At 56.1% G+C, this 25,615-nt stretch overlaps 8 protein-coding genes across 8 annotated transcripts; 1 reads left to right on the top strand and 7 right to left on the bottom strand.

The window, feature by feature from the left end:
• Nucleotides 1–145: 145 nt before the first annotated feature.
• Nucleotides 146–631, bottom strand: EX895_001883 (uncharacterized protein; the record flags this gene model as incomplete). The annotated part of the gene is made up of 2 exons (XM_029882482.1): nt 146–458; nt 537–631. 2 exons carry the CDS (start codon nt 629–631, stop codon nt 146–148), a joined length of 408 nt encoding a protein of 135 aa, XP_029741337.1.
• A 1,301-nt stretch (nt 632–1,932) lies between these two features.
• On the bottom strand, nt 1,933–2,793 carry EX895_001882 (uncharacterized protein; the record flags this gene model as incomplete). Its single annotated transcript, XM_029882481.1, has 1 exon — nt 1,933–2,793. One exon carries the CDS (start codon nt 2,791–2,793, stop codon nt 1,933–1,935), a length of 861 nt encoding a protein of 286 aa, XP_029741336.1.
• Nucleotides 2,794–3,352: 559 nt separating this feature from the next.
• On the bottom strand, nt 3,353–4,969 carry EX895_001881 (uncharacterized protein; the record flags this gene model as incomplete). Its single annotated transcript, XM_029882480.1, has 1 exon — nt 3,353–4,969. One exon carries the CDS (start codon nt 4,967–4,969, stop codon nt 3,353–3,355), a length of 1,617 nt encoding a protein of 538 aa, XP_029741335.1.
• Nucleotides 4,970–6,610: 1,641 nt separating this feature from the next.
• On the bottom strand, nt 6,611–7,249 carry EX895_001880 (uncharacterized protein; the record flags this gene model as incomplete). The annotated part of the gene is made up of 1 exon (XM_029882479.1): nt 6,611–7,249. One exon carries the CDS (start codon nt 7,247–7,249, stop codon nt 6,611–6,613), a length of 639 nt encoding a protein of 212 aa, XP_029741334.1.
• A 524-nt stretch (nt 7,250–7,773) lies between these two features.
• EX895_001879 (uncharacterized protein) lies at nt 7,774–8,993 on the top strand (the record flags this gene model as incomplete). Its single annotated transcript, XM_029882478.1, has 2 exons — nt 7,774–7,933; nt 8,044–8,993. The coding sequence occupies 2 exons, from the start codon at nt 7,774–7,776 to the stop codon at nt 8,991–8,993; spliced, it is 1,110 nt and encodes a 369-aa protein (XP_029741333.1).
• Nucleotides 8,994–11,811: 2,818 nt separating this feature from the next.
• On the bottom strand, nt 11,812–13,538 carry EX895_001878 (uncharacterized protein; the record flags this gene model as incomplete). The annotated part of the gene is made up of 2 exons (XM_029882477.1): nt 11,812–12,018; nt 12,300–13,538. 2 exons carry the CDS (start codon nt 13,536–13,538, stop codon nt 11,812–11,814), a joined length of 1,446 nt encoding a protein of 481 aa, XP_029741332.1.
• A 699-nt stretch (nt 13,539–14,237) lies between these two features.
• EX895_001877 (uncharacterized protein) lies at nt 14,238–16,562 on the bottom strand (the record flags this gene model as incomplete). Its single annotated transcript, XM_029882476.1, has 1 exon — nt 14,238–16,562. The coding sequence occupies one exon, from the start codon at nt 16,560–16,562 to the stop codon at nt 14,238–14,240; it is 2,325 nt and encodes a 774-aa protein (XP_029741331.1).
• Nucleotides 16,563–22,650: 6,088 nt separating this feature from the next.
• On the bottom strand, nt 22,651–25,572 carry EX895_001876 (uncharacterized protein; the record flags this gene model as incomplete). The annotated part of the gene is made up of 2 exons (XM_029882475.1): nt 22,651–25,380; nt 25,474–25,572. The coding sequence occupies 2 exons, from the start codon at nt 25,570–25,572 to the stop codon at nt 22,651–22,653; spliced, it is 2,829 nt and encodes a 942-aa protein (XP_029741330.1).
• Between the last annotated feature and the right edge of the window lie 43 nt (nt 25,573–25,615).

Raw genomic sequence — 25,615 nt, 5'->3', positions numbered from 1 at the left:
CCTAACCCTAACCCTAACCCTAACCCTAACCCTAACCCTAACCCTAACCCTAACCCTAACCCTAACCCTAACCCTAACCCTAACCCTAACCCTAACCCTAACCCTAACCCTAACCCTAACCCTAACCCTAACCCTAACCCTAACCCTAACTGCCTGCCAGCTCTGGGATGTACAGCACCGGCAAAAGCTCCTTCTTGAGCTTCACCACAGACGGAAGCTCCAGGTCCAGCTCTTGCAGAAGCGGGTTGAGCTTGGCCTGCTGACCATCGTCCAGCGTATAGGAGTGGAACTGCTTGATGTGCGCCAGGATCTCCTTCACCAATGGCACCAGCGCAAGTCCATAGCCGCAGTTGGGACGCGTGCAGACCAGGATGCGTGGGTGAGGTACCAAGCGGAGGTGGAACTCCTGCAGCTGTGTGATCTGTGCAGCGCTGATGCAAGCAGGAGCATCAGTTGCACTGTTGCAAAGCAGAGAGGCTGGATGTCAGTGGAGTGCAGTTGACGTGTGGTGATGCTTGTGCAAATACAGTACATACCCGTCATCAGGCACGCTGCAAACCATGTTGGTGTTGTTGGTGGTGGTGGCGCTGTTGGTGCCAGCACCAAGAGAGCAGTTGGAAAGTGCAGACATGGTGAAGAGGATGCAGAGCTGGGAGCGGAAGAGTACGGTAAAGTGAAGAATGAATCGTAGACCATCCAACAGCAAGAAGGCAGCCTCTTTGTACTCAGCATCCATCCGCCCAGCAGCCTCATGGCAGGATGGGAAGAGACGCACAGCAGGGCATACGGGATAGACAAAGGAGCACAGCCAACTCTCTTGCTGGAGACCATCCTGGCCACACCAAGCAGTTGGCAGCTGCAGGCACTTGTGCTGCTGCCGTCTCAGAGCTTCTCCACCATGGAGACAATGGTGGACCGTACCTCAGAGAGGCTGCAAGCTTTGTCTTTTGTCTTCCTCACCCCTTTCATTGACCGGCTACAATGCATCTGACTCTTGCTGTCCACAATCTGTTGCCTGCAGCTTTATGGTCACAAAGCATGGTGCAAACAACCCAATCTGACTGACCGTGAGAGCAGGGCTGCCAACTTCCCATCCTTTGTACGGCCTTTGCCAGGACAACCGTCATTGGTTGTTCAGTTCAACCCACTTCTCTGACGGTAGCCACCTTGGACTGCTGATCCATTTCACACGTCTTTTTGCATCCATCTTTTTGCAAACATTTATGGTGTACCATTCCAAACTGAAGTCCATCACAGCATACTCTGACCGTCACACATTGACACCCCCTGGGACAGCGGCCAGCAGGGGCTGTCACCAGGCCAACGGCGGCCATGCCAATGGCAGCCATGCCAAAAAGGTGTTGCGGCCGTAGCGCACGTGGCCTGTGTCAGCAGAGCAACGGCCGCTTCAAAGGGACAGCCGTACTTCAAAGGGACAGCGGGCCGTACCAGCGGCAGCCATGCCAAAAAGGTGTTGCGGCCGTAGCACACGTGGCCTGTGTCAGCAGAGCAACCGCCGCTTCAAAGGGACAGCGGGCTGTACCAGCCAAACTTGCAAGGTGGCCGTAGAGCACTTGAGCAGGGTCCGCAAAGGGACGGCCGCTTCGAAGTGATGGCCGGACGGCCTGCCAAACGGGGGGAGGGGGCCGCAGGGCACAAGAGCAGTGTCTGCATTTCCGAGAAATTCACGTGTCGCGGCCGTCCCCAATTTCAAACCGTACGAGGCACTCCACCTGTGTCTTGGCCGAGCGACCGTGAATTGGTTTGGATGTGAGATCGCGGCGCATTTGGCAGGGCGGCCGCGGCCGTGGCGGGCGCGGTGCGGCCACGGACTAGGGCTAGTGTTGGGATTACCGGCCGCAGCCTTGCTTCCCTCGACCATTCAACAACATCTCTATAAAATTGATTGCTTGCGCGGAGGACTTCGAGCTCTCACTCAGTCCGATCCCTCTCGAGTACATCTTCGCTCGTGGGAGGCAGCAGAGGAGGACTTAGCCTATCCGATTCCGCTGTGACTTCTGGGTCTTCGACAAAATCTTCGAAGTCCATGTTAGCCTGCGACAGGTTTACAACGGCATAGCTGACTTCGTTTGGCTTGATCCTAGTCGCGAGGATGCCTCGCAATCGACACCATTTCGCTGTTTTCCTACCCAGAAACCATGCGGCATATTTGTGCCCTAATGCCAGATTTACATCTTCTTGTCCATCGTCGTTGCTGTTCTGCCCCATTTTTAGAGGGTTCTTGCCTTCGTCGTCGGTGAAGTCTTCCTCGTCGCTGTTACCAAAACGCGTTGCAGACTCGATCTGCTCCGTGCTAAGCGAAGCGCCCGCTTTCAAACGACGACGGCAAGCGCGCCGGTACAGATCAAACCATTCCACCTGGAAGAATTTGACGTATCGTAGCCGTTCATCATCGACGACGACTGCTATGCGCTCGGCATCCCACTGTTGCTGTTGGACTTCCCACTGCTCGGCCTCATTATAGTATGTTGCAATAATCGGTTGGCGGATGAGACGTGGGAAGGTTCGGGTAGGATATTCCAATGCTTGCAAGTCATTCAATGCTTCTTCTGGGAAGAAGAGGTTCAGCTCCTGGTCCAGCACCTCGTAGAGCTGTGTTGGCGTTAACGTCGTGGAGCTGCGATTGTAGTATGGATAAAACCAAAAAGAGTCCCAGAAGGCCCATTTTCCGTATCCAGAGTCTTTTTCGATGGCATGAATGATTTCACGTTGCAAAGCATTGCGGTGCTCGGTACCTCTATCAGGCAAGGCGATCAGAATAGGAACAACCATAGCGTGTCGGATCGACGATGGTGATGATGGCAAACTGTCTTGGACGCCACCCCGGCTGAGCGTCACTCGCTGCATGGGTGAGAGAGAATGGTTTGATTGCGGCTCGGCCTATGGTAAGACCTGAGAGCTCGATGAGGCTCCCTGCCCGCCGGAAAGGGGGCTGGAAGAGCGCAAGGGCGAGCGAAAGAACTCGAGCGCTAGGCGGTGGCTAGCCTAGCGACGACAGAGAGATGATGGAGGAAGAGAAGGAAACTTAGATACATGGCCTAGGCATATGAAGAGGTGGGAGGCGAGATCCGCTCGCCCAGACGCCCTCGCCCTGTCGCACGAGAGGCATTCCGCCTTGCAAAAGTCGGATGTGGCCGTTGGGCACAAGAGCAGTGTCGCGTGCAGCCGCATTTCCCTGCATTAGCAATCTCAACTCCAGCATTCTTAGTTTTCGACAACGTCGGAAGCTTCACAAGCGTAGAGTAGACCATCTTGACTGGTATAAAAAGATATAGTACTGCTTAGCATACAGAAGCGAGCATTTTCTTACTCTACCGCACCTCATCTCCCGCTACGTGGTCCTCAAAACCAGCCGCTCGAGCGCCAACTTCATCCCGGCATTATCCACAATGAGCGCCTGTCCATGATTGTACCCCTTCATCACACTGATACAATCATCTCCCACCCCTGCATCCCTCAAATAAGCCACACTGGCGGGTACATCGACCAGCACGTCCCGTTCGCCGAACACAAACTGCAAATCCTCCGGTTTGTGGCTTGGGAATTCGTCAGCCCAGAGGATCATGTCGAACCAAAGGAAGCGACGGGCGATTGTATGGGCGACCCCCAGCTCTCGACCGACAAAATACCCTAGCAGGGCTTCGATGCCGGTTGCCCAGCGGCGGTGGACGAAGCTGTAACAAACACTGCCTTCCCACAAGCAGAACGATACGGGGTCGACCAGGATGTTTCGTACGAAAAGCTCGGGCGCTGTGCGGAGGAGCCAGCCGAGAACCATTGTGCCGTTGCTATGGCTTAGCGTTGCACAGCGCGAGAAGTTGTGGCGATTAAGGATTGAGATGAGCGAGGAAGCCTGTTCGTCCTTCGATGGGGGCTCGAGGAAATACCGGGAGAAGATGTTGGTGCTAATGTGGGGCTGTAGCAAGATAACCACTCCGTCTTGGTGCTTACAAAGCTTGCTGAGCATAGTTATGTACTGCCCCAAGCCAATCCCAAGACCGTGGAGGAAGACGATGGGCAGACTCTCCTTCTCCCCTTTTATCCTAACCTGCTTATTGGGCTGTGCAGGCTTGACGAGGAAGCTACACTTGCCAGAGCTTTTGAGCCTGAAACCCTTTGTGAGGATAAGCCATGCGATGGTGCCGAAGGACACGCCGTTGGTGACAATGTAGTACCCAAAAGGTCTATGCATCGTCTTCACCGGGTCTAATGTAAGTCGAATCGCTTTCACCTTTGGGTTCAAGCCTTTCTTCATATCCGACCAACCCAGGCGGAGCTTGACCATCTCCAACCCGTCATTGATCAGGTGCGCGTATTGAGGGTCAGCCAGAGCGTCCTGCAGCGAGCGAGCGGAAAAGGCCCATGCCAGCCACTCCCTCACGTTGTCCTCGTAGATGTCTTCGATGGGAGCAAAGAAAAACCAGCTTCTCAGCCTTTCGCGGCGAGCAGAGGCGTCGTCAGGGTCCACATGCTTGTCCTTGAAAGCGCTCAAACCCATCGGCTGCTGCTGCTGCTTGGGCTTGCCGTTAGTTACGCCGTGGCTGCGTTTGGTGAGCTTGGATTCGGGAGCAGGACCGAGTCCAGCAGTGAGAGATTTCGTGAGGAGGATTTGGAGAGTGTCCATTTCTACGTTGAGCGGAGGAGGGCCCGTAGCCGCTTTCTTGGTGAGGAACCACAAGTAGATGCTGAACGGCACCTCAATAAGCGCATAGATGTACCAGAATTTCGCCCAGAATCCATAGCCATGGGGGATGGCGATGGGGTGGCCGGTCGTGTAGAAGCGGTATGCAAGAACGGCATAGGAGATAGGTGTAATGCTCCAGACTAGCGCTGCTGTAGCGAAGCCATAGATGAAACTGAGGCGGCGCTTGGGGTTGTGCCCCGTGTTGAAGCCCGAGATGGGATCTATCCTGTCCAACGGGACAAAATGGTGGTTATTAGCCGCCATGATGAGTCGTGTATTGTGGATGATGGTGGGGTGGAAAGAAGGCGACTGGACGCATGCACGGAAGGCCAGCTTTCATATCTGTTGACGAAGGGGGGCGCTTGAGCAGAGCTGAGCGTTAATTTGGGGCGATGCATGTCGGATGCAGTCGGAATCGCCAACGTATGCAACTGTTTTGTGGCAAAGTACTGTAAGTCTGCACGGGTGATTCTTTTTTTATTATTATTCTTTGTTCGCCGGTGATGTCTGTCGGGGATTTTCTCCGAGATGCTTTCACGCGAAAAAGAAGGCCGACTGATCTTCTTCCCGAACCTAAAGAATTGTGTGGTAGAGCTCGATATATCTCCTTCTGCTTAGCCATCCGTTTTGGTCTCCTTTACTGACCGGTGGCAATAGCTAGGCCGAGGTAGACGATTGATGTCGACACTAGCGTCTGAGTCGAGCTGCTCGGAGGCGGCCGAGGCCTGTACTGACGGTGTTGAGACACCGGACCAGCTGGAGATAAACTTGTCGGCGAGAGAGCGTCGATAGAACTCGGCGTTGAGCGAAACTTGTTCGGAAGAAGCTGTTCCTCCGATCGCAGTTGAATGCAACAGGCTAGAGTCTAGCCGAGAGACAATGGCATCAATAGCGGCCTCACCAGAACGGCCAACACAAGCATTGCTTTCAAATGGCTACGCGGACGTGCCTGTACTTTGTGAGAATCTCACCATGCTTGCAGTCAGCAAAGGGAGCCGGCCTTGCCTTGGTAGCAAGACAACCAGCCACGGCCTGTGAAAGGCCGCCACACCAGCAAAGGCCTCAAACGGCCAGTCCACCCGCCGTTCCATCCATCTGTGATGGCTGTTGTAGTGACGGCCGGTCCTCAAGCCACGTGGCTTAGCTGGGTCCACTAGATGACGGCCAGTCTACAGGTGACAGCCAGTCAACCGCAGCCGGCAACCACCTGTCGCCTGCCAAAAAAATGGTAGAGGCCGCAAGGCACTTACTTGACCAGTTTCCGTAGAAGTGATGGCCGCTTCGAGGTGACGGCCGGCGCGAAAAAGTTGGATTGGGCTGTAAAGCACATGACCAGTGTCTGAAATTCCAAGAAATCAACTCGTCACGGCCGTCCAAATTTTCAACCTCTAACGGCACTACAGCAGTGATGGTCAAACGGCGAGATTTTGCGATTTTGGCTGGAGCAGCCGCGGCGGTCTGCACTGCAAACGGCCACGCGCCTAGGAATTCCTGTCGGGCGACATCAAGGCGCTGAGTGCAAGTCTCTTGTGTCGAGACTGTTGTCGAAATCAGAACCTCCGACTGGCCCGCCAAGCTGGATGGAAGAGTCCTGCGATCGAAGCTCACCAAAGCCTTCTGATTCAATGTCAGATCTTACAGGATCACTGTGACGCTCAATTGAGGGAACCATCTTGCCTCTGCTGTGAAGTGGGCTAGGCTGTGGGGAGTTAACTTCTTGGCGCTGCTCGGAATGCCTCGAAGAGATGAGCTAGGAATAGCAGACCGTTGGCGGCTCCGTGGCATCATTGACGCTGAGTGCTCGTCTTTCAAGGCTTGCTCTGCCTCCATTCCAGCCCTCTCGAGCCTTGAAGACTTCCCAACACGCTCGTACAATACGCAGGCAGGCAGGCAGGTACGAAACACCTAGTAAGCCCCTCCGTGGTATGGCCTATCCCACCTCGGCGGTCCTTCAGGCTGTTCGGGATAGCCCAACATGTCGTTATACTCGACGACCTTTGCATCAGTCAGCTCGGCCAGCTCAAGTCCCTGATCGGCGTCAATGGTAAACCCATTCACGCTCAGATAGCTCTCCCCATCCGGTCCCTCATTCCACCCCTCTCTCTTGGGTCTCCACACCATCTGCCTCCCCATCTTCTCCCCCGTTTTCCTATCCGTGATGCCCAGCGCGCCGAGATCCACCTCCACCGTCTCCCCGTCTCCCTCGAAGCTGAAGCATCGCATCGCACACCTCTTGCAGAATGGCAAGTGTTTCTGCCCGTCGTTGTGGGTGTAGAGGCCCATGCTGCCGTTGAAGGGCCCGTCGGTGGGGGAGAGCAGGATGAAGTCGCCGGGGGCGTCAGCGAGGCGCGTGTGGAACTGGCCGCCTTTGTGGCAGGGGGTGCAGTTGCAGCGGTAGAAGCGCTGGTACGATTTCCCCGGCGGCGGGGGGACCGAGGTATCGGGGACGGTGTGGGGGAGGGTGAGGAAGACGATGTAGCGGACGTCACCGCAGTGGCAGGAGCCGTGGTAGGGGCGCAGGGTGGGCGTGGCGTTGTTGTACATGGTCAGAAGAGTGGCGTGAGGCTGATAATGATCAAGAAGAAGTTCGAGTGTTGATTGATACAGTATGCGGCTGGTTAGTTGGATGAATAGAGAGGCAGTGTTACTCGAGAGGATGACTTCGGCGCTGAGTGCAATTTGGCCAAGAAATGAGAGACAACCTTAACATTGCATTAGATTCGTCTTTTTCGGACGGCGCCAGTCTGCACTGCAAACGGCCACGCGCCTAGGGCTGGGGCAAGGGGAATAAAGGGAATATATACACTATGATGCAAAAGTCCGATGGGAGCGGCGACTAATTCTAGCATACATCCGCAGAGGTGTGCAGGTGGCACCGGTGGTAACCGGAGAGGACAAAGGTGGTAACTTGTGGAGTTCTCTAGCTTCGACTGGTAACCGGAACGCATCAGACATCGTTTCTATAAGACTGGCTCGGACGCTTCGACATGCTGCTCAATTAACCTTGTTGACCGCATCATATTCATCAACTTTGCACACACATCTCTCCAAAATCAGAAGACGCCACAATGGCAACCCCCAAAGTCAATCCTGAAGATAGTGCCATGGCATGGCGGATCCACAAGAAGGGCCTTCTGCCTGTAACGATGAAGAAGGAGACGATACCTATACCCGAACCAAAGCAAGGCGAAGTGCTGGTAGAAGTGCACAGTGCCTCCATCAATCCAGGTGAGTCGGCGCACAGTCGTAATCAGACAAGTGTGTGCTTGCAGTGCCGAAGCACACTTGTTGCAATGGAATCGAGTTGACCTTTGGCCCTGCATCACGATCAAACACAGTCGAATGGAAGATACCGGCGCATGCTCCTGGTTTCTTTCAAAAGTTCCCAAGGAGCATTGGGACGGACTTCTCTGGCGTTATCCTTCGCACCGGCTCAAGCCTCACCCCTGACCAGCAATCGCGCTTTCAACCGGGAACGCGCGTCTTGGGCATGATCCCAACGGAAACTTCGGTCAGGTACGGTCAGGGCTCTCTGACCACGCATGTGTCTGTGCGAGTCGAGAACCTGGCCGCGATTCCTGCTTCGATAGACACAAGCCTGAGCTCAGAGGAAGCGGCCGGCCTGCCGCTCGCATCATCAACAGCGCTGCACCTGGTGCGTAAGGCTCGTGCCGGCGACAAGGTTCTTGTCCTCGGCGGCAGCACAAGCGTCGGACTGATCTTGCTGCAAATGCTCAAAGCCGAGGGTGTAGGACACATAGTCGCAACTGCAAGCGGAGACAAGAAGGACACAGTCAAGAAACGAGGAGCGGACGAGGTCATCGACTATCGTGAAGAGGACGTTGTGCAGACACTCAAACGCAACCACTCAAGAGAGCAGTTCGACGTAATTCTCGATACTGTCGGCGACTTTGCCGTCTTTGGCGCTTGTGCAGCCTATCTGAAGGAGAGTGGCGAATACGCTAATGTTGGCGCTTCTGACATGAAACCAGACGGATCTATTTGGTCCAACTTGTCCGTAGTGCGCAACATTGTTTCCCTCTACCTACCTTGGTGGCTGGGTGGCGTACCTCGCAAATCGAGTTGGGGCGAATTCGTTCGTGGTGCTATGCCCGAAGTCACCGACAGGTATCTGGTCACCAACATAGTCACCTGTCCGATTGACTCAAGATTTACCTTTGACGATGCACCCAAAGCATACGAGCGGCTCATGACAGGGAGGGCACTGGGCAAGATTATTGTCAACATCAAGCACCCTAGCGATCCTGCCGTTCGTTCACATCTCTAGCCAGCCCGCCGTCCCCGCTTGTTGTCGTCATTGACTGCTGTTGTTGCTATCTTTTTCGCTGTTTTCACGACGGACGCACACAATCTGCCCTCTACCAGCGCGGAAGTCGAGTTGAGTCCCCGTTTCTGAAAAGATGTTGACTCTAGAGTCAAACCATTCACCGTGACGTACCCAAACCTGCTTTGACGTGTTTCGTAGCAGCGTCAGTGTCACCCATCGCTTATGCTTGTGTTCACGGGCGGAAGCTCCATGCTGGTAGGCGGATATGGGAGTGTTGGAGAGGAGAGAGTGCGCATAACAGTGGGTGACGATGAAGTTGTAGCCACTCTACTGTCGTTGCATGTGGATCCAGAAGTTTCACCAGACGTTCATAGTAGAGCTCCCACCCTTACGGACTGAAGAAAGAGAGGGCCTCGATCAGACTCACTTCGAACTAGAACAAGGAACGTGAGGTCAGGCTCGCAAGCGAAGCAGCGCTTTGTTCGCCAGGATCCTGCACGCAACAGAAGAGCATGTTGTGTGCTGTGAAAGGCCGACTACTTACAGTTGTGGTCTGTGTTGCAAGGTTCATGAGGTTCTGCTGTCGCGTCACAGAGGCCTCGAATTATTTGTACAAGGACACTGTGCGATTGCGATGACTGCTGCCACTCAAGTTGGCCAATGTGAGAGGGTCGAAGCGCTTGGCAAACGCATGCAAGTCACGCCTAAACGCAGTATCTTTCTGAACACGATCATAGTTTCAGTGTGGAAAGTGTCAATTCTAGCCGCTCTCCTCTTTGGCTCTCCTGTTTGGCTCTACCATGGCCTCCTCAATCTCGGACATTCGCGCATCTGCGTTCGATAAGATCAGGGCGTACAGTCAAGCCAACCAAGTGGCAGCAATTCGACATCAAGGCGGCACCAAGTTTGAGGTGAGGAAAGTAGGCGAGACGAGTTCGCAGCTAATCGACATCTCTCTGACCAGTGAAGAGATCAAGGCGATCACCAACTTCATGCCTACTTACAGGCCGCCTGGAGCTGATCCTGTCGATCAACGCAGAGGATAGCTTTTGGCAGGTTCTGCTTTGCAGTCAAGTACAGCTCCTGTCCAACCGTATCAATGACATCTGCTATCTGCTTAGGGGCGAGCATCTCGAGGCTGCAGTTAGCCTTCCCATGCGTTACGCCGAACAAGCAAGAGGTCCGCTACTCAGACTGGAAAGCGACATGGTCGTAGACGACCAGCTCCACCCAGGTTGCCGAGTCAGGGGGTGCCAAGGACAAGGCTCGAGCACAAAAACAGGGTGCCAGAGACACTCCTACTCGCTCGCTCGCTTGCGAGGATGGAAGGAACAAGCGTTATCGGAGACAGCGTTTAATGGTCACACCCACCACAACCAAGGTGCAGAGCTGATAGAGCTACGGTAAACGCGAAACGAGGACTAGGCATACTGAGCCTTTGAAGACCAGAGGCAGGCATGGGGTGGGGGTGAGACGTGCCGACCAAAGGGAGAGGTACGTGTCTAGAGAAAAGCTGCCCTGGGAGCCCAGAGGAGATGAACGGCACATTGCTCACTGGCTAAGGTTTGTTCAGAGCCGCTCAAGTCCCACACCTTCTCACGGGCTGGTCGTGTGAAGAAATGGACAGTGATTGCAGGAGACCACTTCGACCTGAAGCTTGGTGAGGAATTCTCACCATGAAGGGCCTGGACAAAGCGCAGGGGAGTGACACAGTCAAAGCGAGCGAGCGAAGCTAATTCGTTAGGCCAGGAGGCCCGGCCAGCGGCGAGAAATCGGCGTGAGCTTGTTCGACGCCGTAGCTCGCAGGATGCTTGCCATACTGTGGTATGCTAGTCTTCTTCAACAGCGTCTTCCAATGACATGCAACAAAGATTGCAACTGACAGCAATGAGGCCAGCATACGACGCCAACATACGCCTGCTGACTCGAACTTTGCCGTCTTCGAAGTCGGCGATAATAACTTTCTTATCGCGAGGAGACTCGTCGTCAATGTACACGACAGTCAAGGCTTCGAAAGGCTTTTTGTCAACCGCCGCTTGTCGTGACAGACGCTCTATATCTTCTTCCGTTCCAGAAGGCTCGTAAGGCCATTCAACTGTCACGACGCAGTCTTTAAATTGCTTCGCCTCGATCAGAGCAATGAGGTCTTGCTTCTCTTGCTGAGAAAGCTTGCTGGTGAGGAAGAAGACTAAAACGTCAAAGTCTGCATGGCGTGGTCGTTGAGCAGTCATGTCGATCTTGAGTCTCCTTCGGTATCTGCTGTAGTTGGGGGTAAACAGTTGAGGAGACGTCAAACGATGAGGAGTGGTGGAGGACGAATGCCGTGTCAGCCGACTTGGTTGGTACTTAGAGCAATTTCTATAGCAAGTGAGGATACATTCACATCCGTTCATTGCGGCTATCCGAGGGGCGTACACCTTGTGCAGAAATCGGCGGTACGGAGAACACATTTTCGCTACATGCCATGGCAGCGTCAACCACCCGGTACGCCGCTGATGAGTGGGACCCGTGACTGTGAAAAGACAAAGAAAACAACGGCTCATTCATGCGCAAGTACCGATGCAAGGTACGCTTTACGATGCTGGAGTGCAACTGCAGCAGACAAAGCCCCGAAGAAAGACAAGGCTTTCGATCTCGAGCTCGAACGTGATGATGCCTCTGGCAAGTAGACTCGGTAGTGTCGCGCGCCTCTCCGGACATCTTCGCGTATCGAGCTCATGCGCACCTCAACTTTCACTTGACATTTCCTCACTAAGTTACCATAGAGTGAGCATCTTTGCATTCTCAAGGTCAGGGGAGGCGCAACTTCTGTCCTCTGCTACACGCTGCAAGAGCGCATCGAAGGCCTTGTTCCAGCTACCAACACGGCCACGGCGACCGAGATGGCAGCTGCCATGGCAAAGACAATCTCTGGAAAGCCCCTCTTCAAGCCGAACCGGTAAAGGTTGGCGTTCAAGATGGGTCCGATTGTGCTCATGATGTTGGCGAGCGACGACAATGTGGCAACAAGCTTGTCGGTGCTGACCTGTTTCGGCAGCAAGATGGAAGCGAGCGATGTGATGGACGAGACGTTTGCTCCAGCAAGTGCATACAGAATCAAACCAAGCAGGTACGTTGGATAATTGAGCGCTCTCCCACCGATGATGACCACGGCCCAAGCCAAGACATCGACGGACATGGAGAGCACTGCAGCAAACAATCAGCTGCGGCGGCGGCGCTCTTGAGATGAGCGCTGCTACTTCCAGCTGGCGTGGGGGCGCGTGCGCGGTATTGCTGACGAACTGCATCGGCTATACGAGGAAAGACCAGGACAAGGTAGACCCACTTGATCAAGCCTACGAGGCCCAAGAGACGGCTGAGATCCTGAGCATGCAGTCCGAAGCGGGTCTGAACGTATATCACCTGCAGATTGGTTGTCACGGCAATTTGATCGCACAGCGTAGCGGCGATGATGAGCTTCGGAAGACGCCAATCCCGCGTTGGACGGGACGGCGCATGTGGCGGCGCACTGTCTTGTGTTTCGTCGTAGATTTCGATCGGCTTCAAAAGGCGGAGGGGTTGCATCACTTGGCCGAGCCGAGCCTTGAGGCTTTGGCCTGTTGACTGACTCTCTTGGACATTGGTGGATCGAGCAGTGGCGTCTTTTTGAGCCCCGTTGATTGGCAAATGAGTTGGCAGCGCCAGACAGGTCCAGAAGATTGCCGCTGTGGAGATGAGAGCTGCCAGCAAGATGGGTAGCTTGTCTGAGACATCGTCGCGAGAAGTGTCAAGCGACAAAGTGCTTAGGAGCAGGGTAGAAGCAAGCATGCCCAAAAAGGTGCAAGATGAGAGGCGTGCAAGCCAGGTAGAGCGCAGAGGTGGCGGAGAAGCGTCGAGCACAATTGACTGCGATACAATACCGATCAACGTATCGGGGCATCCCACTAGACCAAAGAGCAAAGATTCCAAGAGAAGGAAGCGGAGGGATGCTGTAGGAGAACCAATCCAGCCATGGTTCTGGGGAAAGCGATTGGGCACACTTGCAAGCACAAACAGCTCTACCGTTGGGGCAAGAACAGCGATGATCATGGTGAGGCGAAGACCCAGACGTCGGAGAAGCCAGGGGGCCAGCCAGAGCGCGGAAAGACACGAGATGAAACTGTTGATGCTCAGCATGTAGGAGAACACCATCGAGGTGCGATCTTGAATGTCGACCAAGCTGCAGTCGCGCTCGACGCCAGGTTGACCGAATTGGTTCGGTCGTAGAGAGTAGTACTCTTGGCAGCTGAGACCACGGATGAGGTCCATGATGGAGCTGATGGCCACATAGTGGGCGAACGAGACCATCAGATTTGCGACAAACACGGCGATGAGGGCACGTTTGGTGGTTGAGTCTAGCCACGTCTGCTGCATGTGCCTACCAGTAGCATCGTCGGCCACCTCGACTCTTGCCGCATCGCAGCTGCTGTCCGAGACGAAGGGTGCTGCATTGCTACAATCATGACGATCGGCAGGTGAAAGAAGACGAGTGGTCTCGTGTGCAGCGGCTGCAGTATTGTCAGACATGGTGGACGTGGACAAGCAAGCCCAGCACGTTGCAAAGGTGGGGAGCCCAATTCAGTACTGCCCTTGCACGATATTAAGAATTACTAGCGCAACAGCTAGATACAGCACAGTATAGAATGGAACCAGTTAGGTTGCCCCCGCAATAGTCCAAACCGAGAGCTCGGCTGCTTCGACGTGAAACATGCACCTTAGCTCGGGAGCTCTCCAAATGCCGGCGAATGTTGACAAGCTTGTGTGCATCATGCCTCCTGTATTGTCGTGCCCCCAGCGTAACGGCTGTCTGCAATTCAAGGTCACGCCTGGTCGCATGGTTGCCAGTGATGAGCGAGTCGATACCTGAAAAAGATGCACCTTGGCAAGCTTTTCCGGTCGATGCTGGCTCGATCAGCCCCGCTGTGCACCTGCAACCGATTGACCGTCATTGTTGTTCCAGCACATGCTGTGTCCGAGGTCGTGTCATTCGAGTGAGTGAATCGGCCTTTTTTTTCTCATTGCTCCGGTGTTTGGGACGGACAAAAACAAAAGCTGGCTTTGGCACAGTTCGACGTCCAAGGCAGCACAGCGTCTTTCCTGACCACTGCAGCCTTGCGTTCGCATGCGATGCTCAAACACATCTAGGCAGGATCCGGTTGTCTAACACGATTGTATTTTGAAAGGCTGCAAACGCAGCTTCTAACGGGTATGCACATACGGGAGAAACTAACCTCCAATTCCGTTCAGCAAACCGGCGAGAGGATTGCTACTAGCCGCAGGCGTAGTTGCAGCTGCTGCGGCGGCGGTTGTGGGGGAGGATCCACCAGCAGGCGAGGCAGTTGCAGCAGCGTTCGAAGACGGTGCCATCCTGGACGCTTGCGCACTGTTTGCGGACGTCGTCGCTGCAGCACTGGCGGGCGCAGGAGCTGAAGAAGCCGTAGCGGTGCTCGCCGAAACGGGAAGCGAAGCCGACTGTGTGCTCGCTGACGCTGTGGTGGACGTCGATTGTGGGCAACCTGCTTGGCTGAGCAGTGGAATCGGCAAGTCGTTGAGCACGCACACCAGGTCCTTGAACCCGTTCTCGACCAGTCCAGCAATGTTGCCCGAGCCGAGGTTCTGCAGTCCATCGCTGAGCAGCTTTTGCTCGCTCGGCGTCAATGAATTCACCACGCCTCCCAGAACCCCCAGCAGTCCGCCCAGAGAGTCGATGTTGGCGATCGGCACTCCATTCAACGTAATCTGGTACGTGGCGGGCACGTTGAGGAATGTAAGCTCGCCCTGCAGCTGGTAGCCGTTCTCGCCGCCGATCTTGATCAAGGCGGCCGTGATGTACAGATCCAGGTTGGAACCTACAATGTCGATCGAGTTGGGTAGGCCCATGGGCAGCAACACTTGAGGTACGTGAGCTTGGGCGCTGCCCGGGTCGACAAACGTTGCAGGAGCCTTTGGCAGTATCAAGGCCGGGTCGAAAGTATGATCGAGCGTAGCGTACGTCTTGCTCGAACCCGTCTTGGAACCACGGGCAGCGATGCGTTGCACCGCCAAATCCGTTGGCAGTGCATTTTGCAGCGTGATATCTGCATTCACGTAGGGCAGTCCGTTCGGTCCTGCGAACAGATCCAACACCTCGATGCTGATTTTGACCAGCTGAATCAGTTCGAGTGCAAATCCACGGAGATCGAGCTTGAGATTCAGCGTATCGAGCGCAGGGTTGAGTGCTTCCAAGTCTGTGACCCCTGGCCGTGCGCCAGGAGGGTTGTGCGCGATCAAGTTGGTTACGTAGGGATCGTGTGTGCCTGGGACGGGCTGGATCAGTTGTCGAATCAGCTTGACCGCCGTCGGACTGCCCAGAGGCTCGTCGAGATGGATGTAGAACGTAGCTTTCACCACATTGTCTCCCGGTTTCAGGTTGAGATTTTGCAGCAGTGCCCGTCCAATCGTGACGCCATCCAGGGTCACAGGGATGCTCAGCACGGTGATCTTTGCTGTGATAATCGATGGGTTATGAACGGTAACGTTGATGCTCGCTATGCCGTGCTCCGGTGTGCCTCCCACAACGTCTGCCAGCCCAATCACATCCAGCTGACCAGCTAGGTTGTCGAGCGATTTCAGGCTGAGGGGAACATCCAGATTGACCGCGTCCACTGTGATTCGGCCCACTGCAAGCTCCACCACCGCTGACAACTGACCCAGGATTTGGAGTTCAGTCGTGGGCGTGGAAACAACAGCAATTAGCAGCTGCTGGTACGCACCGCGATCTACAGCCGTCAGGATCGAATCCTTCAGGCTAAGCGCCAGCGTCGTCGACTGGTTGTTGCCACCAGCTATGGTCCCAGAAAGCGGAATCGAGTCGAGCTGGAGGCTAGCAGCGCGAGCCGTCGATCCCTGACTTGCAACATACACCGTCCCCGAAGCCGATACCACTCCCACATGGATGTTGTACGGGATCGACACCACTGCTTCGGTACGTTGCGTCGAGAGCGGAATCTGATAGCCCGAATCCTGCGCAGCCGTCAGATCCGCCGACAGATCAGGCAGATTCACCCTTTGCACCGGATGCAGGTTCTGCCCTGCGATGTCCACCTCGAGATGGATCGTCTTGAGCGCACGCGTGAGCCAAGCAATGTTCTGACCGTTGGCATCGGTTGCACTGTTGCCCACGACGCCCACCGTCGTGGTGTTGGTCGAAATGAAGCGGCTGGCGAGATGGCCCAGAGCAGTACGCTGTGCATTGTTGGTGAGTTGATTCACCTGACCGGCAACATGCAGATTGGCATCTGTGTTGGGCTCGAAAACAGTTCCTTGTGGCACTCGGACACCACCCAGCACAACACTCTCGTATTCAAAGTTGACGTCGACGATGGGCAGCTCGACGCGGATCGACGTAGACCACGGCACTGTTGCATCCGCTTCGACCAACAGCGTGTTGGACGTCTCTCCGACGACAGACACGGTCTTGGCTACGACGCCTCGCAAGCCATTGAGACCCTGCAGAGTGATCGGACGAGAGAGTGGGATATTGGAGAACTGCACACCGTAGGCGTTGGCCATGATGGAATCTGAAAAGACTTCGAGCTCTACGCTCGGTTGTGCGATGAGGTCGCTCACAAAGTCACCAAATCCATTTTGGTCGGTGACGCTGAGTCGTACGTCGAGGTCCAGCTGTCCATTCGCCGGGAAGCAAAAGGTAGGCACGTTAAGGGTTCCGATCCGCTTGCCCTTGTACCTCGCTTCCAGTGGCTTTGCAAAGCTCACCTGCGCAGCAAATGGACCGATTCCACCGATGACAACATTAACATGAACATCCAGTCCATCTGCGGTCAGATGAGATGCCGAGATGTTGGCGATCTGCAGCGTCAAGCCGTTGACCAGGGTTTCGACCACCGGCGCGCCAAACGGTCCGATGAGGTATCGAACGCTGTCATCGACCTCGAGCGAGATTGGCTGCAGATGCACAGGCACGTTGTCGATGCGGTACTGGCCCACCAGCACGTTCGCCTGAGCGTCTGCTGCTACTTGAGCGCCCTGCAATGTCCGCTGCAAAGCTCCGATCACATCTGTGGCGCCATTTAGAGGACAGCCTTCGCTCTTCGCTGGAGCGAATGCTACACTCGAATCCAAGTTGGAACGGGACTTGAGCGGATCAATGAGTGGTAGCAATGCACTTAGGTCGACGTTGTTGGCTTTTGCTTGATCTTCAAAGAAACCGATGATGGCGCCAAGGTCGTTGCTGACGCGAACCGGGAATGAGGGAGAAGTCAACGACGAGTGTCCGCCAGCAACCATGTTGACGTCGGCGTCGACGCTGCCTAGAAGCACTCCGGCGAGCGAAGATGCGGTCGCCTTGGCGTGGAGCACGGTGATGGTAGCGGAAAACGGGTTATGCAGCGCAAACGTGGCTGCTACGATCAATCTCTTGTCGACATCGGGAGGCACAATCAACTTGGCTTGCGTGACGAGCGTCTCGTTCAGCCTGGCCACCGCAGCTCCGAACGATAGGGTGGACACTGCCGGGTTGAGCGAGGCGTACGAGGTGGACTTTGAGGTACCGTGTGCCAGAGCCTGGATGTCGGGCTCGCCTCGAGTCAAGAAATCTTTGATCAGGCGTCGACCGATGTCGCTGTTGAGCTTGAGCTGCGCTTCCACGGGCAAAGTGATGGCGCCTTGCGGAATGTTGGCATTGCGTACAAGCGCATCACCGATGCTGCCGCCGTTGTCGTAGTCGACCTGCATACGAACATCGCCGACGATGGCGTGCACCTGCGAAGGGTTGACGATGCTGGCATCGACATTGGCAATGATGTAGTCCCTGGTGCCTCCTGTCACGTCGAGACCGCTGATCGTGACGGGGCTCGTCTGGAGTCGTTGGAAAGCTTGAAGAGCAAGCGCGGGATCCAGATTGATAGGGATACCTTTCACCGTGATGTCGCCCGATGCCGTCGATACGAGGGCATTGACTGCGTTGGAGTCAAGCCCTACTAGCACCGACTGGTCTTGCACCGCCCTGATCGCGAGGCTGTTGGCAAAGTTGCCTCTGTAGCTGCCTGGGATGTCCAAGTGAGCATTCTGAATCGCGAGGCTGACCGTCCTGTTTTCAGTCACGGCGGCGATCCCAGGTAAGACGAGACGAGCCGCAACTTGACCGCCGTAGAGGATGTCAAACGAACCACCCACATTGTCCACGCCAAACGGGAAGCCGAATGGAATATCGACCGCCGCGTGCACCGAGTCAGTGCTGAGCAAAGGCGACCACTCTCCATTGGCTTGGGTGAAATCCAGCGTGACGTTGGTCATGCTGACGCTCTTGAGCGGATCCAGGACGATTCCTGGCACCGTGACGGGGATGGCAAGCGTCTTAATCCCCTCTGTCAACCAGGTGACGCTCTCCGGGCCCGCATACACGCCATGCACCATCATAGTTGTGGGCTTGTTCGAGATAAAGTTCTGCGCAATCGTCGAAAAGTCAGCCAATCCCTGGCCAGACTGTGGCAAGATCCGACCGGCTACATCGACGTTGGTTGTAGCACCGGGCGTCATATTGAGAGCGTTGGCGAGACCCGCTTCACCCAGAGTGCTGCTGGGCAGACCAAAGTCGACACCGAGGCGATCGAGATTGACCCCTATGTTGGATGGGTTGCGAACGGTTGCCGAGGCGGTGATGTGGATCCCACCAGCAGCGTCGTTGGAGGGCAGATCAAACACACCAAGAGTGACGGCGTTCTGCAGACGGTTAAATGCCTTAATCGTGGTCTTCTTGGTCAAACCTGGACCTTGGAGAACAGCATCGTAGGCGTAGACAACCATCGAAGGCGTCGAGAGGGTCCACTCGACGCGGTCTTGCTGCAGCAGAGCCTTGACGAGGTCCGACATGAGACCCGGGTCGGCCACGCTGAGCTCGGAACGCACTTTGAGCGGTGTGGTCTCGGGAACGATGGTGACGTTTGGCAGAGCCACGTTGCCGATGAGCCTACCCTGCCAACTCACGTCGATCCCCCTGTCGAGCGTGATCACAGCATCAAACGGACCGATGTTGGTCACAGAGGCTGAAACATCCACCACGACTTTGCTTTGGGCCAAATCGACCACTTGGATCCATTCGAGGTCGATCTGCACAGCATCGATGACCGCTTGCATGATGGGTCGTCCCAATATGGAATAGAGCTTTTCGATGCTATTGTCAAAGGTGACGTTGACACCACTTTGCTCAAAGGGGGTGCTAAGGGCGTAGTCTCCGATGAGCACGTTGACGCGAACGTTGACGTCAGCACGCGCGGCCGCGAGCGCAGTCATGACATACGTGGGCAGGCTGAAGCCGTCAAACGGAGCTGCACGCAGTGAGAGCGAGGCAATCGGCGAAGCTGCCACGGATTGTTTGACACTGACAGGCTTGATCCCGCCTACCTTCATGAGGTAGTCCAGCGGCGCCGTGTTCTGGCCTGATTCGACAACCAGCCCCCGCATCAACCCAAAAATGACGTTGGGTTTATCAAAGTCTACGTTAACCGCAAGCGGCTGCTGGCTTGTGCGGTTGGCATCGTTTCGGGATGGGATGACGACAGCAGTCTGCAGATTGGTCGCATCCACGTGGCCTATGTTGAGCCCAAGCACGCTCGCCTCGCCCTGGGCCCCCATAAGGTCGATTGCAGAGGTAAAAGGGTTCCCCACTGACGGCACTGCATCCGCAACATTGTTGACCACAGCCGTCGTGTCGAGGATTTTCATGGCGGCGCTGAGAAGCAGCTTGTCCACCAGCCCAGACACGGTGGTGTTGAGCTCGAGACTCTCCAGAGTCAAAGTGAGCGATTCGGCACGAGTGGAAGCCGAGTCGCCTCGAACGTTGACCTGGCTCGCCTGACCTTGGAGGTATTGCTGTACGAGCGACTTGCTCTTGTCGTCGAACGCTACGTCTGCAGTGGTGTTGACTGTGTTGGCACCCGGCACCAGGTGCAGATCGCTGATGGTGGCCCGTCCGATCTGGGCACCGTTGCGAAGCGAGAGGGCGAAGCTTTCTTGGCCAAGGAGATGTACCGAGATCTGAGACGGATTCGTGATGGTGGCGGTAGCAACGACCTGGAGCGCCGAGCTGGATCCTCCAATGATATCGAACGACAGGAGCTCTAGAGGAGCTTGTGTGAACCCAGAAAGACCTTGGAAGGAGGTGGTGGTGGCGATGCGGAGCGCGGGAAGCGTGATACGGCCGATCGACGAGTCTGCGACGACAGCAGCTGTTCCGTTAGCAGCCAGGGTGATCGCGTCTCCAAACGTCACCTCATGGATGAGCTGCTGGTACAGCTTGTCTGCCTGCCCCTTGCCGGCTTTGACACTGCTTGAAGGGGACATGGTCGAATTGACCAGTGACACAAACGTCTTCCCACCGCGCCTGCTCGGCGCGATCAACTCCAGCGCTGAAGACGCGTTCGCCTGAGCGCCCGTCAACGAGGCGGCACCTTTTCCGCCCTTCGTGGAAACGTCGAGATCGACAGCAGCACTCTCTACATTGATGGTGAGGCCGAAGGGGATCTCGACGTTAGCTGATATCGAGTTGGAGTTGAGAATGACCGAATACGAGTTGTCCGGATCGACAAGGACGTCGATTGCGCCCACTGAAGCCGACTTGATCGGATCAAAAGGCTGCGGCAGCTTGACGGGTACAACGAGGTTCAGCTCGTCGACAGCAGCCCTGATCCACGAAGGAGTGTCTTGGCTCGTAGGGTTGACTTTGACGGCAACAGGTGCAGCCTGGTTGTTGGTGAGGATTGAGACGAGATCGCTGAGTTTCTCGAGGTTCTCTGCGCCTTGTTGGTGATAGATGCGGCCGTTGACAGGCACCTGATTGACACCGATTCCCAGATGGAAATTCTCGAGCGTCGCCTCCGCCAGAGGCATGCCTCTGTACAGCATCTGCAGATCTGCATCGCCCAGCAAAACGCTGAAGGGAGAAGGGTTGTAGAGCGAGCCTGTGGCGTTGACAATCGCACCGCCCTGCGGGGCATCCGAGGGCACGTCGAGCTTCAACACCTTGACATCGCCTAGCCCTTTGAGGCCTTTGATGTTGACATGCTTGCTCACGGCAATGTTGCGCCAGGACGGGAGGAAGCCGAATGCAACCGGATGGACGTTGGAGCAGTTGAGCTTGAGCGTGGCCTGCTCAGCATTGACGAGAAACCTGGCGAGCAGTGCGAGGTTATCGTCGTTGACGTTGCGAAGCACCTGTTCTGTGTCGATGGTGCCGTAGCCTTGGGATGTGACTCCGAGATGGTCCAAGTCGATGGTACCAATGTGAATCTCGCGGCTGTCGGGCGGGACGGTACGCCAGTACAAATCGACGGGGGCCCGAAAGTAGGCTCGGGCGGGGAAGACGCCGGTCTTGGTGACCCGAGCCTTGAGTTTGGCGGGATAAGCACCTTCGGCCGTCTTTGTGGTGTTGAGTTGGAGCGATTCCAGGTGTACGACCGAAACATTGACGATATGCCTCGCAACCGCAAACAGCACGGGGCCGGTGAGGATGACCAGCCCGACGAGCGTGGCAATGGGAAGCAGGATGAAGAGCAAGCATCTCAGCTTTCGAGAGTTGATCTTTTTGGTATAAATCGTATTGCGCGCGGCGAGAAAGCCAATCGGCTGGCCAGGCTGGTAGTACCTGTCCTGGGACTGAGATGCGTCGGCCTGGGTCGAGGAGGAACGACGGCGCCGGATGAGCTGGTCAGCATCAGTACTGTCACTTCGGGCTCGAGTGAGCTTTGGCATGGTCAAGATCGACAACGCCAAACCAGGCCGCTTGCTGTGATGGTCCAGGAGGAAGATGGACTGCCAACAAGTGAGGACGAGGAGGATCGATCCATATAAGTTGCACACATTATGTATGTAGCTTGAGCAAGGCCCAACCAGAACAGCGCTTAGCGCTTGTCTCACTAGTGCACGGCAATGCACGAAAGTAGGCGTGCAAGCTGAGACATGCTATGCATGCAGCATGACAGGTCGAAGGTCGAATCTGCGTTGCTCATCCCCACCCGCCACTGGTGGTTTGTCTAGCTTTTCATCTTACCCCAGGAATTTGAGCTGGGCGTGGGAGACAAGATGCAGCCTAGGCCCGTCTTTCCCACGACATGCAGTAGTGGGCAGCGGCAACCGGCTGTAGGAGGGGGTGCCCCACACGTATGTACAGTAAGTATGGTCGGCTCTGGTTGACAGGAAGCAAGAATTCGGGATGCGTTTCTCGCTAAAAGACAAAGACGAGCGAGCGTATCAGAGTGTTTCAATTCTCCGAAATACCCTTCTCAGCACAGTACAGTAGGGTACAAGCGCGCGCGTTCCTGAGACACGGTCGTTCCATTTTGGGTCCATCTTGGGTCATTTTGGGGTCAATTTGGCATTTCTAACAATAGTTGGCCGGAAATATTTCGAATTTGGATTGTTAGCGGTAACCGCTCTACTGCCAACAAGGAATGCACGCACGCACGCGGCTCATGCCAACGTCTGTCTGAGTGTGATGTGAATCTGAGTCTGAGTCTGAGTGTGGAAGCCCACTGTGTGCTTCGGTTTCGCCTAGCTGCCTCGCCAAGATGTTTCAACTCACCTCGACGCCACAACCTCTTTACTGAATCTCCGCAGAGTCAAGGCAGCTGCTGGCTGCTGGCTGCTACATAGAAAGCGTAGTGCCAGGCGCATCGTAGTCCCTCAGGAACCCAAACAGAATATCCGAGTTGGTGTTGTTGGCATCGCTGCTGCCACCTGGTCCGCCTCCGGAGGTTGATTCGAACTGGTCGAACGACGCCAGGATGCTTTCAAAGTCGATCTCGTACGGCGGTGTGACTCCCAACACCGAATGCTCCATTGCTTGGTTGCGGTTCACCGCCGTTGCTCCCGTCGTTGCCAATGTCGAAACGCTCGGCAAGGCCGCCGTCGGCACACTCGCGGTGGCAGCGCTGTGTGCATTCGCTTCATTGTTCCCATCGCCCGCACCAGCAACACCCACCAGGGGAGGCGTATCATCCTGGTGCATGGGCGACAGTCCGCCTTGCCCCGCTTCGTCCTGCAACAGCCCCAGGATCCCCGCCCGCTCAGCCATGTTGCGTATCACGCTCTTGGCCTTGACAACGCCCGGGTTCGGGTCCTGGTTCTCCTCAAAGTCCTGCAAACACTGCCGCAGCGCCTTGAGTTCGTATCGTCGACTCGAAGCCGCTGCCGTGTTGGACGCAGCGTCGCCCTGCTGCAGCTGGGCTGCCACGCGGACGTGGATACCCGCAGCGCAAAAGTTGATGTACGAGATGAGTTGCGGCGCGCCCTTCATGCTGACCGTTTGGCGGTAGAGGTTCATGAGGCTCGAGATGCTCGACGCTGCGTCGACGCACGCTTTCCAGGCCGATCGTCCCGTCGCGGCATCGTCGCTTCGAAGGTGGCCGTGAGGCAGGAAGGGCCGGTTGAGCAGGATCGTCAGCGCATGGTACAGCGCATGTAGTGAGATCAAGTTCGGTGGGCAGGTTCGAGAGCGTTGCGCACCATTCCCACCTGCAGCCGCAGTCCGTCCTGCTGCCAAGCTCGAATCGATCCGGAGGTGAGCAGCCAGCGAGGTTCGCCACGCACCCAACTCGCAGCGCATCTCGATCAGATGCTCCGTCTGCGCCCTCTCTGTCCTCGTCCCACTATCGATCGAGTAGAATACCTGGATGATCTTTTCCATGATCACCGTCAGCCTGCACAGCTCTGCAAACGTCGAAACGCTGTAGATCGGCCCCGTATACCCGCTTGGCATCATGCCCGCATTCTGGCCGTCCATCTCGTCCTCGTTCAGCGGACGATGGTAGGCCACAGGCGTCCAGAATTCCGTTTCTTCGAAATGGTCGTGGAACTCGATGGGCACGTACAGGTTGCGCCGCTCAAACGAAGCCTGTCGGCCCTGATAGAGCGAGTGAATCTTGTCGATCACAAAAGCTGCCCACACGACGCGTCGGCGCAGCTCGAGTTCTTCGAGTGCCATGTTACCCGACGCGACGAGTTGCACACTGTCCTCGTTCATGCCCAGGTCGATGGCCATGCGGAAGGCTAGGCCGGAGTGGAGCCATGCGGCGCTTTCGCTGCCACGCGCGTAGTGTGTGCATGCGAGCAGCAGCAGTGCTTGTACGGTCGTGATGCGGCTCTTGATCAGCGCTTCGGGCAGGAGCTGCTGCACTCGCTCGAGAAACTGCAGCCCGGCCGTCGAGGGATCGTTGACGTCGGATCGCACCTGGTCGATGCGGTCGGAAAACTTGGCGGCTCCAAACAGAATCGCGTGGAAGAGCAGCTTGGAGAAGTATTTGGCTTTGCCCGTGGGTGCCGCCATGTCTCGCATGAACAAGGGCCGGTACGTGACCAGGTAAGCATGGTGCTGTCGGTTCCAGTGCAAGTTGAGCAAATGGATCGCCAGCTCGGGTTCGACGCCATCAAAGTCCATCTTGCCCGCTACAACGTTCATCACTTCCTGCTGCCTCTCCCTCGCTGCGAGACTCGTCAGTCTGTCCGTCAGCAGTGCCGGATCCAGCGAGACGCGCTGCCTCTGTCTCGCGTCCATCCCGCCCGTGCTGCTGGCTGCACCGTCGTTGGCGAGTCTGCCGGGAGCAACACCGCCATCTTCGCCGTCGGCGCGGTGGTCGGCGCTCAACGGGTCGGGCGCGCTGAACGAGGCGCTCGTGGGTCCGTGGTATCGCGACTCGCCGCGGTTGTTGACGCGCAGGTTCGACATGACGGTGCGCGTCGTTGTTGTTGGCGTGGGTGCATGCTGGCCTGCAGGCGAGGCAGACGAGGGTGCTGGGCGGTGCGGGGATGCATGTCCAATCGAGTGGCGTGGACGGCCCAGGTCGGCGATGATGCTGGCTACGGCTGAAGACGTGGGTGAGCTTGGCGTGGGTGTCGAGTGGTGCGAGTGGTGTGTGGCGGGTCTTGCCGGCGGAGAGTGCGCTGCTTCTGTCGCTGATGCTGGTGGCGGTGGTGGATGGCGTATATGTGAAGAAGCATGGCTGAACGGTAGCTCGTCACCCGATGCATCCGACAACGTCAAAGAGCTGGTTGCATCGACCCCATTCGAGCGAGGCTGTGACACGGCATGGTGTGCACCCCTTGCACTCGCGTGGCTCTGACTTGGCGGCGAGAACGTGCCATTGACTGTCCTCTCCTCACGATCTGATGCAGAAGACGGGCGGCGTCGTTGATGCACAGAATTCAGCTGATCCTCTAGCTGACGAATGCGATCCTGCGCTTGATACAATGCAGGGACAGCAGCTGCAGCCGCAGCGTTTCCATTCGACTGGCGACTGGACCGATCTTGAAAATGGCAGGTGTTGGTTCTACCGTGCTGTTGACACCTGTCGCAAGGCTGTTCGCCGTTGCACCGGATCTTTTCGGGTATAGGGAACAAGCGACGATGAGTCAGTGTCAATCCATGGCTCAAGCGTGGACTATGCAGTCGATGCATGCAGGGTTCTCTCACCTTTCGACGACGACAAAAGTCGCAAGCGGTCGAAACGGCCGGTTGGCGGCGTGCCGTTCTCGAAGCGGACGAGGCGTGGTCCGAATGCCTGGCAGGCATGGCCGTACTAGACAAAGCGCTTCCTTGTTGTAGCAGATGGCGG

The sequence above is a fragment of the Sporisorium graminicola genome, chromosome SGRAM_12 (assembly GCF_005498985.1).
Source record: "Sporisorium graminicola strain CBS 10092 chromosome SGRAM_12, whole genome shotgun sequence".
Lineage (NCBI taxonomy): Eukaryota > Fungi > Basidiomycota > Ustilaginomycetes > Ustilaginales > Ustilaginaceae > Sporisorium > Sporisorium graminicola.
Note: the sequence above shows the minus strand (reverse complement) of the source record. Positions and strands in the feature narration are given on the sequence as shown.